This window comes from Erythrolamprus reginae, chromosome 3, assembly GCF_031021105.1.
Source record: "Erythrolamprus reginae isolate rEryReg1 chromosome 3, rEryReg1.hap1, whole genome shotgun sequence".
NCBI classification, from domain to species: Eukaryota; Metazoa; Chordata; class Lepidosauria; order Squamata; family Dipsadidae; genus Erythrolamprus; species Erythrolamprus reginae.
Window position 1 is genome coordinate 13,013,544 of NC_091952.1, and position 17,017 is coordinate 13,030,560.

At 41.3% G+C, this 17,017-nt stretch overlaps 1 protein-coding gene across 1 annotated transcript in view; it reads right to left on the bottom strand.

Annotated features, from left to right (window-relative positions):
- CDH4 (cadherin 4) overlaps positions 1 to 17,017 on the bottom strand; it is a 784,771-nt gene that overhangs the window by 21,469 nt on the left and 746,285 nt on the right. Inside the window, exons 12-13 of the mRNA XM_070744288.1 lie at positions 8,273 to 8,551; positions 4,987 to 5,220 (exon numbers count right to left, since the gene is read on the bottom strand). Of these exons, the coding sequence (XP_070600389.1) occupies positions 4,987 to 5,220; positions 8,273 to 8,551 (513 nt within the window). The remainder of the gene's footprint in view (positions 1 to 4,986; positions 5,221 to 8,272; positions 8,552 to 17,017) is intronic.

A 17,017-nucleotide genomic window follows, 5' to 3' on the forward strand; every position in this document is an offset into this window, starting at 1 on the left:
GCATAAGCGCACCACTGTGCCTACCGTCTCTGTCCTATTGTCTACTTTTTATCATTACTTATCTAATGTTTAATATGTACAAATTATCACCCTATAATGGTTTGACAAATAAATAAATAAAATAAAATAAATAAATGAAGAAACACGCCAGGACAAATTGTACCCCATCTATTCCACCCCTTCCTGCAATTCCACCTACAAAAATGTATTGACAGGAAAGCACAAAACCCAAACAACAGAAGCAGCTAGTCCACAACAGAAGTCAAGCTAATCACTGCTTCTTTGTGTCACTTCCCTCTTTTTTTTTAGTCTGGGGGTATAAGTTGATTTGAAGATTGATTTGCATTTACTTAAAGCCTGTAGCTTTTTTTGTTAAATCAGAGATAAATAAAAGACGACCCACCTATGAAGACAAACACCAATCTGCCTCTTAACTACTTTTCACAACTAGTGTAATATTTCTCTTTTGAAGCAAATTCCTTCTCTTTTAAGGCAAGGGTGTTTTTTGTCTGGTCACCCTTTGTAGAAAAATTGTCCTATTAACACCTGTATAGCTCTCTTGAAAAAGAGGCTTTTTTGAGTGTCAATAGCAGATGTAGTTCAATCCTTTTTATCTGCTCTTAAGAAAAGAGAGCCCCATTGTTGCTCTAAGGCCTGTTTTCCTTTCTGAAGGCAATTTTTGTGAAACCGATTGCCTTCTCCCCATTATTATATTTTTCTTTAGTGTACTGCTTTAAGAAAAAAGCTCTTGGCTCTTTCCCCCAGATTAGATTGCAAGCCAGGGTTGGAGATGGAGGCCAACGACCATCACTGGATGGTTATTCTCTGAATTATCTATGGCTATTTGAAAAGGGGAATGGAAGGAATATGCAATTTGCAGGTATGATTTGAGAAAAATCTCTAAATTATCCAGACTTTTTCAATCAAGTTGGAAGCGTTTGTTTAAACCGGCTATAGCAATACCATTTAGACTTATCTACTGCTTCATAGTGCTTTTACAGCCCTCTCTAAGTGGTTTACAGAATTAGCATATTGCCCCCAACAATCTGGGTCCTTATTTTACCCACTTCGGAAGGATGGAAGGTTGAGTCAATCTTGAGCTGGTGGTGCGATTTGAACTGCTGAACTACAACTAGCAGTTAGCTGAGGTAGCCTGCAGTGCTGCACTCTAACCACTGTGCCACCACGGCTCTATAGGTTAAATGTTTCTGAATCAGAGTCTTTCTTTCTTTCTTTCTTTCTTTCTTTCTTTCTTTCTTTCTTCTCTCTCTCTCTTTCTTCTTTTTCCTCTTCTTCTTCATCCTCCTCTCCTCCTCCTCCGTTTCTTTCTTTCTTTCTTTCTTTCCTTCCTTCTCTCTCTCTCCTTCCTTCCTTCCTTATTTTTTCTCTTTTTCTTTCCTTCCTTCCTTCGTTCTTCCTTCCTTTCTTCTCCCTTTCTCTCGATCTCTCCCTCCCCTCCCCTCCCCTCCCTTTCCTTTTTTAAAATAAATAACTCAAGGTAGCTAAGAAATCTAATACATCTCCTGTTTCCTATTTTCCCCACAACAACAACTGATCAATAGGGCTCCACAACTGGCATTAACATGTTGAGACTCAAAATTGTTTCCCATTTTATGATGGAATCGGCAGACTATTTGTCGGAAGTTACAAGGGCGCTGTAGAAAGTGACTTGTAGCCACTTTTAACAAACCGCTTGGGGTAATGAACAAGGACACTGGTCTAGAAAGCAGGAAAGTGTCAATCCTTGTACTGTCTTAGGCATAAAGCCAGCTGGGTCCTTTTACCAGTCACTTTTTCCTCAATCTTATGAAGGAGGCAATGGCAAATATCTGAAAATACAGAATCCAAAAACTGCAGGGAATAGTCCACGGAGTTGCCACGAGTCAAGATTAATTCAAAGGCATGCACGTGTACACACTAACCACGTTAATAATACGTCTCACTTATTCATTTTTCTCTGCCCAGTAAAAATAATTGATAAAACAAGCCCCCAAATTAAATAAATGTATGGAAGAAAGATTTCTATTTACCATTCCATTTTCACTGCAATAAAACCAGGGTGATTGCTGAGCATTAAAAAAAAGCCAATTAGAGCAATGAATTTTTAAAAACACACATTTGTAATAAAAATCCATAATTTAGAACTGGATAATAGATTTGAAGATGGGAAGAAGATTCTTCTAAATCAAATGCCTTTCAACCACATTTAATTTCAGTCAACAGAATATGCTCAAATGTTTAAATCATATTTTAAGCCTTGAGTTATGTGAAGGCAGGAAAAAAAAGAAGTAAAACTGGATTTTATGCTTTATTGCCTTCTGTTTCTGCCAGTGCGAAATTTGTACTACAAAAACTGCAAACAATTGGCATTAGAAAAGCTTTATTCAACTAATTTAGAATGCCAATGTATATTTATTGCTCATTACCATCAGGTCAGAATTAAATTAGCATGTGTATATTAAAGAATACCCAGAAAATAGGATGGCTTATTTTCCTAGTGTAAATACAGAGGTCATTTGTACTGAAGGGTTTGAACTTTAAAAAGTTCAATTTTTTAAAGTTCTGGAGACCTCACCTACAAAAAGATATTGACAAAATTGAACGGGTCCAAAGATGGGCTACAAGAATGGTGGAAGGTCTTAAGCATAAAACATATCAGGAAAGACTTCATGAACTCAATCTGTATAGTCTGGAGGACAGAAGGAAAAGGGGGGACATGATCGAAACATTTAAATATGTGAAAGGGTTAAATAAGGTCCAGGAGGGAAGTGTTTTTAATAGGAAAGTGAACACAAGAACAAGGGAACACAATCTGAAGTTAGTTGGGGGAAAGATCAAAAGCAACATGAGAAAATATTATTTTACTGAAAGAGTAGTAGATCGTTGGAACAAACTTCCAGCAGACGTGGTTGGTAAATCCACAGTAACTGAATTTAAACATGCCTGGGATAAACATATATCCATTGTAAGATAAAATACAGGAAATAGTATAAGGGCAGACTAGATGGACCATGAGGTCTTTTTCTGCCGTCAGTCTTCTATGTTTCTAAAAAAATAATTGAATTGAACTTTATTTGGCCACGTGGGATTGAGCAGATAAAGAGTTTGTCTCCAGTTCAGAAGCTCTCAGTGTACATGCAAAGCTACAGAACCATCCCCATCAGTAGGGCACATGAATGTGGAGCCTTCTTGGCTGTAGGGTGTTTTCTGCCCATTTGCTCTACCCAGGTAACTCTGAGTAAACCTCCATGTGGCCTCAATGACTCTGTACAGGGGAGTGATAGTCATTTAAGTTATGAAATGTCAGGATTTAAAACCTCAGTACAGAGTGCAGTGGAAATGCTCTAATTACTGTAAAGTACAGTGGAACCCCGACATAAGAGCTGCTCTACTTAAGAGCAACTCGAGATAAGAGCTGGGAGGGGAGAGATATTTTTGTTCTACTTACAAGCCCAAATTCGAGATACAAGCGCCAAGGAGCTGTCTCCTGAAGCCAAACGCTAACTTCCGCGTTCGGCTTCAGGAGACAGCTGCGAAGCGGCGCACGTGTTTTAAAAGGTTGCAGCCGGCCTGGGGGGCTCGGGGGGGTGCTTGCAGCTTTCTTTCTTGCTCTTTTTCTTTCTCTCTTTTACCTTCCCTTACTCTATTTCTTCTTTTCTTTCTCCTTCCCACCTTCTTCCCTCCCTCCCTCCCTTCACTCATTCCTCTCTTACTCTCCCCTTTCATAAGTTTCCTTGCTTCCTTCCTCTGTTCCTGTCCCTTCCCCCTTTCTTTCTTTTGTTCTTTCTTTCTTTCTTTCTTGCTCTTTTTCTTTCTCTCTTTTACCTTCCCTTCCTCTACTTCTTCTTTTCTTTCTCCTTCCCACCTTCTTCCCTCCCTCCCTCCCTTCACTCATTCCTCTCTTACTCTCCCCTTTCATAAGTTTCCTTGCTTCCTTCCTCTGTTCCTGTCCCTTCCCTCTTTCCTTCCTTCCTTCCCACCCTCCGTCCATTCATTCACCCATTCCTCTCTTGATCGCTTAAAGCCGGTCCCTGGTGCAAAAAGGGTTGGGGACCTCTGTCCTACAGGATTGGGTGGCAGAGAAGTTGAACATATGTAAATTTAAAAGTTTAAGAAAGTTTACAAGTTAAGTGAAAGAAACTTCATTATTCATTTATATGTACATGTACATTTCTTCATTAAAAACATGTCTTTCTGCATAATTTAGACTAACTTTATGAGTTTTTTGAGGGCTGGAACCAATTAAAATTATTTACATTAATTCCTATGGGGAAAAGTCGTTCGAGATAAGAGCTGCTCGACTTAAGAGCCCAGGTCCGGAACGAATTAAACTCGTATCTCGAGGTACCACTGTAGAAGGAATGCTGAGTCATGGTGCATCAACAGAATTCAATGAATAAAGGCATTTAAAAATGCTGTATATGTGTATAAAAAACTGCAGAAAAAACAATTGCTGCCAATATGCCTCCCATTGAGGACCTGTATACTGCACGAGTCAAAAAGAGGGTGGGGAAAATATTTACTGACCCCTCACATCCTGGACACAAATTGTTTCAACTCCTACCCTCAAAACGTCGCTACAGAGCACTGCACACCAAGACAACTGAATACAAGAACAGTTTTTTCCCAAACGCCATCACTATGCTAAACAAATAATTCCCTCAACACTGTCAAACTTTTTACTAAATCTGCACTTCTATGACAATCATTAAGTATTGTACCACATGATTCTTGACAAATCTATATTTTCTTTTATGTACACTGAGAGCATATGCACCAAAGACAAATTCCTTGTGTGTCCAATCACACTTGGCCAATAAAGAATTCTATTGTATTCTATTGTATTCTATTGTATTGTATTGTATTGTATTCTATTCTATTCTATTCCATTCCATTCCATTCTATTCTACTCTACCCTACCCTACTCTGTTCTATTCTATTCTATTCTGAACCCTGACTTCAGATCATATGCATACAAACACTTACTTAATAAAATGATGATACATATCAAGATGGCAATAATGGCTCCGGTGCCCAGCCCAGCTGCAGCGACAGCTCCTATAGTGGTACAGTCTCCATTCTCATCACATGGACACACCTTGACCTTAATGATGGACGTGTTAAACAGAGGAGGGTTTCCAGAATCTGTTACAGTGATTGGAACATCATATACACCGGCTTCCAAGTACATGATTCGCAAGCCAAGTTGAGCATAATCACCTATGGGGAACAAAATGGAGGAATAATAATAATTAATAATAATAATTTATTGGATTTGTATGCCGCCCCTCTCTGTAGACTCGGGGCGGAAGCCATGAAGAACAGTCAATAAAATCTACTTTTTCTGAATATCTACTGATCTGAAAAATCTACTCCTTAGGAGTTACTTTCCCAAATACAGGCAGTCCTTGATTTACAATCGTTTGTTTAGTGACCACTTGAAGTTAAAAGCGGCACCAAACAAAAACAATTTATCACCATTTTTGACCGTCGCAGGTCACGTGATCAAAATTCGGTTGCTTGGCAACTGGTGTGTATTTATGATGAGTTGCAGTATCCCAGGGTCATGTGATCCTCTTTTTTGCGACCTTCCAATGAGCAAAGCCAATGGAGAAGATTCACTTAACCCCGGATTCACTTAGCAACCTTGTTGTTAGCTTAACAACTGCAGTGATTCACTTAACCACCATAGAAAGGCAGGTTGCAAAATGGGGCAAAAACTCGCTTAACAACTGCATTGCTTCATAACAGAAATTTTGGGCTTGGTTACAGTCATAAGTCAAGGATTTCCTGCATCCTCATAGATAAATTAGTAAAGATTGGACTTAATCCCTGGGTAGTTCAATGGATTTGCAGTTGGCTGAAGCATAGACATCCAAGAGTTATTGTTAATGGCGAGTATTCTGAGCAGAGACAGATTACAAGCGGTGTGCCACAAGGGTCTGTTCTAGGTCCTATTCTTTTTAATATGTTTGTGAGTGACATAGGGGAAGGTTTGCCTATTTGTCTATGACTCTAAAGTGTGCAATAGGGTTGATATTCCTGGAGGCGTCTGTAATATGGTAAATGATTTAGCTTTACTAGACAAATGGTCAAAGCAATGGAAACTGCAGTTTAATGTTTCCAAATGTAAAATAAAGCACTTAGGGAAAAGGAATCCTCAATCTGAGTATTGTATTGGCAGTTCTGTGTTAGCAAAAACTTCAGAAGAGAAGGATTTAGGGGTAGTGATTTCTGACAGTCTCAAAATGGGTGAACAGTGCAGTCAGGCGGTAGGGAAAGCAAGTAGGATGCTTGGTTGCATAGCTAGAGGTATAACAAGCAGGAAGAGGGAGATTATGATCCCGCTATATAGAGCGCTGGTGAGACCACATTTGGAATACTGTGTTCAGTTCTGGAGACCTCACCTACAAAGAGATATGGATCAAATTGAACAGGTCCAAAGACGGGCTACAAGAATGATGGAAGGTCTTAAGCATAAAACGTATCAGGAAAGACTTCATGAACTCAATCTGTATAGTCTGGAGGACAGAAGGAAAAGGGGGGACATAATCGAAACATTTAAATATGTTAAAGGGTTAAATAAGGTCCAGGAGGGAAGTGTTTTTAATAGGAAAGTGAACACAAGAACAAGGGGACACAATCTGAAGTTAGTTGGGGGAAAGATCAAAAGCAGCATGAGAAAATATTATTTTACTGAAAGAGTAGTAGATGCTTGGAACAAACTTCCAGCAGACATGGTTGATAAATCCATAGTAACTGAATTTCAACATGCCTGGGATAATCATAGATCCATCCTAAGATAAAATACAGAAAATAGTATAAGGGCAGACTAGATGGACCATGAGGTCTTTTTCTGCCGTGAGTCTTCTATGTTTCTATGTTTCTCATGTGTCATCTAGGCTGAGAGTCAACATTTTAGTCCTAGCTGAATCATGGTTCACTTGGTACATGTGAGTGTATGATTTTATTGCTTAGTTTAAGGAGTTTTTATTGTTAATAACAGTTGATTGATTAGCTTAATGGGGTTTTATTACTATTAATATTTGACTTTAACATTTTACTGTATTGTTTTATGTTTTTAAACCTCCCTGAGTGGGCAGCATATAAGTCAAATAAATAAATATGAAATAAATAAATTCTAAGCAGACTCTGATAAGGCATAAAGAGGGTAACTATGATCATTTATTTATTTATTTATTATTTAGAATTGTATGCTGCCCCTCTCCGCGGACTCGGGGCGGCTCACAACAAGACACAACAAATCGTAACAAATCCAAATAAATTTAAATACTTAAAAAAGTTTAAAAAGAACCCCAATAAACAAACAAGCATACACACAAACATACCATGCATAAATTGTACATGCCCGGGGGAGGTGTTTCAGTTCCCCCATGCCTGACGGCAAAGGTGGGTTTTAAGGAGTTTACGGAAGGCAGGGAGAGTAGGGGCAGTTCTAATCTCTGGGGGGAGTTGGTTCCAGAGAGTCAGGGCCACCACAGAGAAGGCTCTTCCCCTGGGGCCCGCCAACCGACATTGTTTAGTTGACAGGACACGGAGAAGGCCCACTCTGTGGGACCTAATCGGTCACTGGGATTCGTGCGGCAGGAGGCGGACTGCTCTCGCAGCTGCATTCTGCACGATCTGAAGTTTCCAAACACTTTTCAAAGGTAGCCCCATGTAGAGAGCATTACAGTAGTCGAACCTCGAGGTGATGAGGGCATGAGTGACTGTGAGCAGTGAGTCCCTGTCCAGATAGGGCCGCAACTGGTGCACCAGGCGAACCTGGGCAAACGCCCCCCTCGCCACAGCTGATCATTTCAACAGCTTCTTTTTCGCCTGCACATTTCCCCCAATCCTCCACATTTCCCCCACCCCAAATGGTCACCTTCCTATTTTCCAAGCATGAAAGCTGCCTCTATATGGTAAATTAGAAAAGGAGGTGACTTTTAAGCAATTATGGGCAGAGGTTGATCATTGATCCTGATTGTGGCTTATGACAATAAAAATGGAACATAAGGAAGACTGATAATAGCTTTTCCTCCTGGGCAATTTACAGATGATTTATCCCAACTTTCTCGTGATAACCCTCTGTAATTACAAGCTGCATTAAGGCAGGGAAGCCAAGAACCAACAATTCAGCTCAAGGCCCAATCCAGGCAATTTCTCACGGACTCCCTCGCTTATCCCAAACATGACTCCTTTTGGGGGAAACAAAAATTGTTTTTAACACAGAAAACTGCATAAAATGTTTTAAAGTCTGAAGGCCCACCGTGCCAAGCTACGAACAGTGCCAGATGTTGCCCGCTTGGTTTACCATTTAGACGCGTAATGGTCCAGTTCTTCCTAATGGCAGATGGCATGATCGGCAGCTCAAAGACGAAGGGGCCGACATTTGGATCGATGTCAGCATCGGAGGCTGTGATGTTGATGACATTCAGGTTTGGCCTCTCACATATCTGGGCCTCCTTTGGCTGAAGGTCAGGGGCATTATCGTTGATGTCAATTAGGTAGATCTGCAGCGTGCCTGTGCCACTGGCTGGAGGGATACCTAGACAAGGAGAAAGGACCATGTGAATGAATCAACACAAAGAGTCGCAGATGGAGAGTTTGCTCATGAGGTTCCATGATCTTGTAAAGCCACCGCATTGCAGAAAGGACAGAAACGACCAAGCACAACTATTGATTGATTGATTGATTGATTGGGTTTATATGCTGCCCCTCTCTGAGGACTCAATGCGGCTTACAATGTATAAAAAAAACAGAATACAATAGTTAAATCCAACAATAGTTAAACCCAAAAACGGAGAAGCAGGGTTAAAGTCCGCCGTCTTGGGTGGTTAGTTGTAGATAGGAGCGGGTGGGATTAGCCCCTCTAATGGGTGAAATTGTAAGGGGTGTATTAAATTGTAGGAAATAGGAGGGATTAATTAAGAACTGTAGAAAAGTTGGGCTCCCTCATAGAAAGGGAGTAAATATCTAGGTATTTGCCCAAGGGTGTGTTGAGTTAGAACAAAAACTTGGGACTTAGTACTTTTTTGATAAAGTATAAAGTATATACGGGAATTACATATAAATGTAGTAATAGTATGGCAGTAAATAACTAATAGTGGTAATTTATAGAATTACGTATAAGAAAAGAATCTTTTACTGTCTTATAAAATTAAACAAACAATCTAAAATCCCCGTCCTACCCATTCAAATAACAACCACACAAACATTTCTTGGCCCAGGCGCTGTGATCTAATTGTCCCAAGCCTGGCGGCATAAATGAGTCTTAAGATGCTTGCAAAAGACAAGGAGGGCGGGGCCGGTGCGAATCTCCTGGGGGAGCTCGTTCCGGAGGGCTGGGGCCTCCACAGAGAATGTTCTTTCCCTAAGCCCCGCCAAATGACATTGTCTAGTTGATGGGACCTGGAGAAGGCCAACTCTGTGGGAACTAACCAGTCACTGGGACTCATACGGCAGAAGGCGGTCCCACAAGTAATCTGGCCCGATGCCATGTAGGGCTTTGTAGGTCATTACCAACACTTTGAATTGTGTCCAGAAACCAATCAGCATCCAATTATGGGCGTTGAGGTACCACCTCCATGAGGAAATGGTAGAACAAGAGCCAGTTGGGTCTAGTGGAGAAGGCACCAAGCTAGAAAGCAGATCATGAGCTCTGGTCCCACCTTAGGCACAAAACCAATTAGGGGACCTTAGACCAGTCGCGCTCTCTCTCAACCCTAAGAAGGGGACAATAGCAAATTGCTTCTTTTGGGAAGCCGGTGTGGTCTAGTGATGAGGGCATCATGCTAGAAGCCAGGGATATGTGAGTTATCGTCTCACCTTAGGCATGAAAGCCAGCTGGGTGACTTTGGGCCAATCATCAAGAGACTGTGAATTCTAATCCCACCTTGGACATTGGAGGTCAGCTAGGTGATTTTGGGCCAGTCCTACTGAACTCACTTCAAAGGGCTGCTGTTATGGGGGAATTAGGAGGAGGTTTACAGCCGCCCTGAGTCCCATGGGATTGGGCAGCATAGAAGTCCAAATGAATGAATGAATGAATAAATACCTTGGTACTTTGAGTTGTCCATAAAACAAAATAAAGGGATATAACTAAATAAAAAAGCAGAACTTCATTTTCACCTCCTTTCTTCTATTTTCCAACCAAGATGGGAATTGAAAAACCTCTATCTGTCCATCATCAGGGACATTTGTCCCTCAAATAAGGTTTAGCCCCATTAAAGTTGCCAAATCAAGTTGTTCATAACTTATACGCAAGGTTTAAAACCCACCAATATTTCATACAATTCTTGGCACACGCTGATATACATATGCACATCTCCCCCCCCGTCTCAACCTGTTTCAGCAATTTCCCTCTAGTTAGGAGAAAGAGGAACCACATTGTCATTTTCCTTCCTTTGTGAACTGCAGGATGTTTTGTTTTGGATATTTTCACTGTTTCTTAAAACAGCTCGATTTTAGAACTCATGCTGTGCTAACATAAGTTTCTTCAAACTTACAAAAAAAAAAATAGCTTCCCGAATTTTGATGGCTTCTTTCTTAATGTCTTTTTAAAAAGCTTTCCGACTTACTGTATGTCTCCTGTTTGGTTTTGCTGACTGAAGAATCTCTGAATCCCCAATGAACCTCTGTCTGTCCATTTCTTGTGGCTGTTATATTAGCCCTCCTAACCTCAGGTCTCATAAATTTGTTTCAGCTTATTGGCTATTGAAGTTTTCTCCTGCCTCCCTGCCTCCATCACTCCTTGGATTTGCTAAAAAGCAGAAAAATCCCCTGGTTTTTGTTCTGTCGAGCTCTCTGGTAGAATCCTCCCGAAAATTCACAGATACAAATTTCAGACAGACACACGCTTGAAAATTCAAAACAATGTTCTTTATACCGAAAATTCAAATAAACTAAGCACTCTTTTTGTATAGCAAAGAGCACTCGTCTCCAAACAAACTGGTAATTTGTACAAGTCCCTTATCAGTTCTGTGATACTTAGCTTGCAGCTGTGAGGCAATTCACAGTCCTTCTTCTTTCACAAAGTGAAACACACTTTGCTCTGGTTTAGTTTCAAAGCGGGGAAAAATCAGCACAGAAAGGTCGAAGTCAGCAAGGCAGGCACGAAACACAAAGATCAGATAATCCTCCACAATGGCCAAATCCACAGGCTGCTATTTATAGAAGCCTCGCTAATTACCACAGCCTCACCCAACCACAGGTGGCCTCATTTTCTTTGATAATAACCTCTTAGTTGTTGCTAGATAATTGATCTCCTTCTGAGCTGTCTGCCACACTCTCCTCCTCCCTGTCACTCATGTTTTCTTGGTCAGAGGAGCCTTCATCAGCAGATTCCACTGGGAGCAAAACAGGCCTGCAGCATGTGGATGTCTCCCCCACATCCACAGTCCTTGGGGCAGGAGCTGGGCCAGAGCTAACCACAACACTTTTAATTGCATTTGCAGGAAGTTATCTGTAATGGGGATGTTTAGGGGATGTTTAGGTGAATGCTTGCCTTTCACAAAAGTCGAACGGAAATGAAAAATGTTAATATTGAGTCCTTTAGCGTTATGCTAAGTCTATCTTTCTCATAAGTAGGTTGTGAGAAAGGGAACATTGAGCTGAATGTCTATGGACCTTTGGGACATTGAGCTGGAAGTATTATGTCTGTTACGTTCTCCTGCCTAACTAACACATTTTCTACCAATACCAGAATGCCTTCTCATCAACCAAATTGGTGCAGGAGGGAGTCTTTTTCATCTTCTACACTCATAATGTATCTTCTTAACACGGTGGGGCATTGAAGGAGATTGGCAGGGAGAAAGAAGACAGTAAATGTTGCAAGTTCTTCCCTTAAATAATAAAAATCTAAGTTGGGTCCCACATGCACTGGTTTAATTCCAAGCATGAGTACCAAAGAGGATTCCTAAATGTATTTTTGATCCTTCTGGACTAATTCATAGTAAAGAAGGAAAAGTAAAGAATAAGGTCGGAAGAGAGCTAAACTTATGGAAAAATATTGTAAGCTTTTGGTACTAAACAGAGACAAAGTCCAACCAAAGGTGAAATCTACATATGTTGCCTACTGGTTTGGAAGTGCACATTTTACATGCTCGTGCCTATTCACCCTCGCTCGCACAAGCGCTTTTTCACACTCTGCGCATGTGCGGAATGCTAAGAACATAAGAATATAAGAAGAGCCATGCTGAATCAGGCCAAAGCCCATTGAGTCCAGCATTCTGTGCCCACCAATTGTACATGGGGATCTTGAGCAGAAACAGAAGGCAAAACCCTCCCTTTCCCTTGACCCCCAACAAATGGTTCCCAAGGGAATCCTGCCTGCCTCAACCAACATAGAGGCAGCACATGGACATCCGTTTCAATAACCACTGATACACTTGGCATCCATGAATCTGTCTAATCCTGCCTTGAAGCTATCCAGGCTGACAGCTGTTCACAACCTCTTCTGGAAGTGGATGCCATAAACCAATGACCCTCTGGGTGAAGAAATATTTCCCTTTATTTGTCCTCACTTTCTTACCTCTCAGCTTTAGGGAGGGCCCCCTCGTCCACTTTAGCAGAGAGTTAAAAACAAGAAAATTGTGATGTCCAGTCAGGTGGTCAGAGCCCCATTCTACTGCCTCTATCGGTTCTCTGAACCACCGGAGGACGCTGCACAGGTATGTCTGGGCTGCACCAAAAAGATAGCATTTCACCCCTGTGTCCAACCTTGGATTCAAGAATATGATGCTATTAGTATTCCTTTAAATCAGTGGTCCTCAGCCTTAAGCGACCTCTTAATACAGTTCCTCATGTTGTGGTGACCCCCAACCATAACTGTAGCATGAGCTTTAAGCTGATTTGCAGGCCGGTCAGAGGGACACCCCCACTCTAAATGCCTGATTGGTCGGACTGTAAAGATATCTTCCAAGGCACTGGAATAGAAGCTTTAGTTCCTAACACCATGGGAAATTTGTCTTTTCCCATGGTCTTAGACGACCCCTGTGAAACGTTTGTTCGAATCCCCCAAAGGATTCCGATCCTCAGGTTGAAAACCACTGCTTTAAATGATGCTATAAGTTAATCCTCTCTGTATGGATGGATGATATTTTCCAATCTGCAACAAGACCTCTTGATGGACATATACTGCTCAAAAAATTAAAGGGAACACTCAAATAACACATCCTAGATCCGAATGAATGAAATATTCTCATGGGAAACTTTGTTCTGTACAAAGTTAAATGTGCACAACAGCATGTGAAGTTGATGGTCAATCAGTGTTGCTTCCTAAGTGGACAGTTTGATTTCATAGAAGTTTGATTTACTTGGAGTTATATTGTGTTGTTTAAGTGTTCCCTTTATTTATTTTTTTGAGCGTTGTAGTTTTCTTCTGAATGAAAATTCAGCCAAAATAAAAGGATACGCCACTGTCAGATTAAGTCGCTCATATTAAAATCAAGGCTTCCTTCCTCTTGGAGGTTGGAAGTTGAAGGAGTTCATTCATGGTAGACAGCTTGAGAAGCTCTCAGAAAAGAGGTCTCTGAGCTGAGGGCCCTACACCTTCCACACCAAGAAATGCCATCAAACCACACAGGTTAACATGAGACTAGCAAAGAGATACAACTATCATGAGAAGCATATACACTTATGCAGATCCAATTTGTGGGGAGGGGTAATAATAATAATAATAATAATAATAATAATAATAATAATAATAATAATAATCATAATCATAATCATAATCATAATCATAATCATAATCATAATCATAATCATAATCATAATCATAATCATAATAATCTGCCGCACGAATCCCAGCGATCAGTTAGGTCCCACAGAGTTGGCCTTCTCCGGGTCTCGTCGACTAAACAATGTCATCTGGCGGGACCCAGGGGAAGAGCCTTCTCTGTGGTGGCCCCGACCCTCTGGAACCAGCTCCCCCCCCTGAGATTAGCATTGCCCCCACCCTCCTTGCCTTTCGTAAACTTCTTAAAACCCACCTCTGCCGTCAGGCATGGGGGAACTGAGACATCTTCCCCAGGCCTATATAGTTTATGTATGGTATGTTGGGTGTATGTCTTTTTAAATTATGGGTTTTTAGATTTTTAAATATTAGATTTGTATTGTACATTGTTTTTTACTATTGCTGTGAGCCGGCCCGAGTCTATGGAGAGGGGCGGCATACAAATTTAATTAATTAATTAATAATAATAATAATAATAATAATAATAATAATAATAATAATTTATTAGATTTGTATGCCGCCCCTCTCCGAAGACTTGGGGCGGCTCACAATCCTTCTCAATGGAAGCCAATTGCAGGTTGGACTGGAAAAAAAATAGCACAACTGTAGGAGAAGAGCAGGCAGAATTGGGGGGCAGAGTTAAACAGGTCGTAAGCTTAGAATCCTTATGTTGTCACAAATGATCCCAGTCCAGGCCTCCCCTTTGAATTCCATTGACCCTCACCTGGTGCTGATTCAGAAATGAGCTTGATTTGACTAGATTCTTGCAGACAGGCTTGGACAGCGAATCTTTCTGAACTGCAACTTATCCCGATCCTTTGCTTCTGACAAAAACATCCTTTAGTGGATTTGCCTAAATCTGGAGGGCCCCATATCCTTCAGGAATAATTTGTTTTATTTAATTATTCATTAAATTTGACACCTCACCGATTTCATCCTCCAAAGTGACTTTCGTTAAGGCAACAGCTTTACATCTCCACCCTATGTCCAGTCAGTGAAGCAGTGGAAGTGATGTGCCGGTGCCTGGAGGCTGTTGGGGTCTGGATGGGTGTCAAGAGACTCAAACTCAACCCGGATAAGACGGAGTGGCTGTGGGTTTTGCCTCCCAAGGACAATTGTCCATCTCTCCGTCCATAACCCTGGGGGGGATTACTAACCCCCTCAGAGGGTGTCCGCAACTTGGGCGTCCTCCTCGATCCAAAGCTTACATTAGAGAACCATCTTTCAGCTGTGGCGAGGGGGGCGTTTGCCCAGGTTCGCCTGGTGCACCAGTTGCGTCCCTATCTGGACCGGGAGTCACTGCTCACAGTCACTCATGCCCTCATCACCTCGAGGCTCGACTACTGTAATGCTCCCTACATGGGGCTACCTTTGAAAAGTGTTCGGAAACTCCAGATCGTGCAGAATGCAGCTGCGAGAGCAATCATGGGCTTTCCTAAAAATGCCCATGTTACACCAACACTCTGCAGTCTGCATTGGTTGACGATCAGTTTCCGGTCACAATTCAAAGTGTTGGTTATGACCTATAAAGCCCTTCATGGCACTGGACCAGATTATCTCCGGGACCACCTTCTGCCGCATGAATCCCAGTGACCGGTTAGGTACCACAGAGTGGGCCTTCTCCGGGTCCCTCAACTAAACAATGTCGTTTGGCAGGACCCAGGGGAAGAGCCTTCTCGGTGGCGGCCCCGGCCCTCTGGAACCAACTCCCCCGAGAGATCAGAATTGCCCCCACCCTCCTTGCTTTTTGTAAGCTCCTTAAAATCCACCTCTGCTGTCAGGCATGGGGGAACTGAGATGTTCTTTCCCCCTGGGCCTCTTCAGTTTATGCATGGTATGTCATTATTTATGTCTGGTTTTTATAATAAGGGTTTTTAGTTGTTTTATTATTGGATTGCTACATATTGTTTTTATCACTGTTGTTAGCCGCCCCGAGTCCACGGCGGCATACAAATCCAATAAACAAACAAATAAATAAATAAATAAATAAATAAATAGATAGATAGATAGATAGATAGATAGATTAAATAAATAGATAGATAGACAGACAGACAGACAGACAGACAGACAGACAAACAAACAAACAAACAAACAAAGAAACAATGCATGCCAGCATTGACCAAGGTCAAAGCAAATTTTGGGAAGGAGATGCTAGAAAGGTGTTGAGGAGGTCTATCTGTATTGGATTTATTTAATTTATTTCTTTATATTGTTAAAACCTAACCTGCTTTTAAAATATGGTATTTAATTTTAGGGCTTGTGAAACATTTCTCTGCTGTTCTGTTCTATATTTCTAGGGGTTATTTTTTGTAATTGATTTTGTTAGTAACCAGAACTCCACAGAGGCCCAGTGGGATATACATATTAGAGATAGATAGATAACTACTTAGGTGGAATATATCCCGGGAAGGAAATACAGCATCTATTTGAAGAAACCAGGTTTTGAAAACAGATTGACTCTCTTTATTCTGATGCCTGTCAGACTTATTCCCCTGTAGCCTGCAGAGTGGGGTGAGGAACACAACGGTGTCTTCAGTACATTCAATGATTTAAAGGACACAGTAGGACACTTTCAATATCTGATCTGCTTGTCAGTAAAGATGCCACTGGTGATTCTTAGCCCTGCAACAAAATCGAGTGAATTGTGTAGATTGTGACAAGGTTGCTTTAGGTCACTCGAAAGGTATAGCAACTCACTTTGATGTTTCTAATCTATACACTGACAGCTTTCGTTTAATTCTTTCTCTTTTAACCTTAGGTTGTTTTTGACTTCAGGATGGAGCCTCTTCCCTTTCTGTCCCCAGCAATGACTTTTACTTGGTAATACAGAGAATCTTTGACTTCCGACCACAATAGAGCCCAACATTTCTGTTGTTAAGTGTTAAGTTGTTCTGTCGGGCTCTCTGGTAGACTCCTCCCAAAAATTCGCAGCTACAAATTTCAGACACACACACGTTTGAAAATTCAAAACAATGTTCTTTATAATGAAAATTCACTTAAACCAAGCCCTCTTTTGGTACAGCAAAGAGCACTGGTCTCCAAACAAACTGGTAATTTGTACAAGTCCCTTATCAGTTCTGTGATAACTTGCAGCTGTGAGGCAATTCACAGTCCTTCTTCTTTCACAAAGTGAAACACACTTTGCTCTGGTTTAGTTTCAAAGCGGGGAAAAATCAGCACACAAAAAGTCAAAGTCAGTAAAGCAGTCAGGAAACACAACGATCAGATAATCCTCCACAATGGCCAAACCCACAGGCTGCTATTTATAGCAGCCTCACT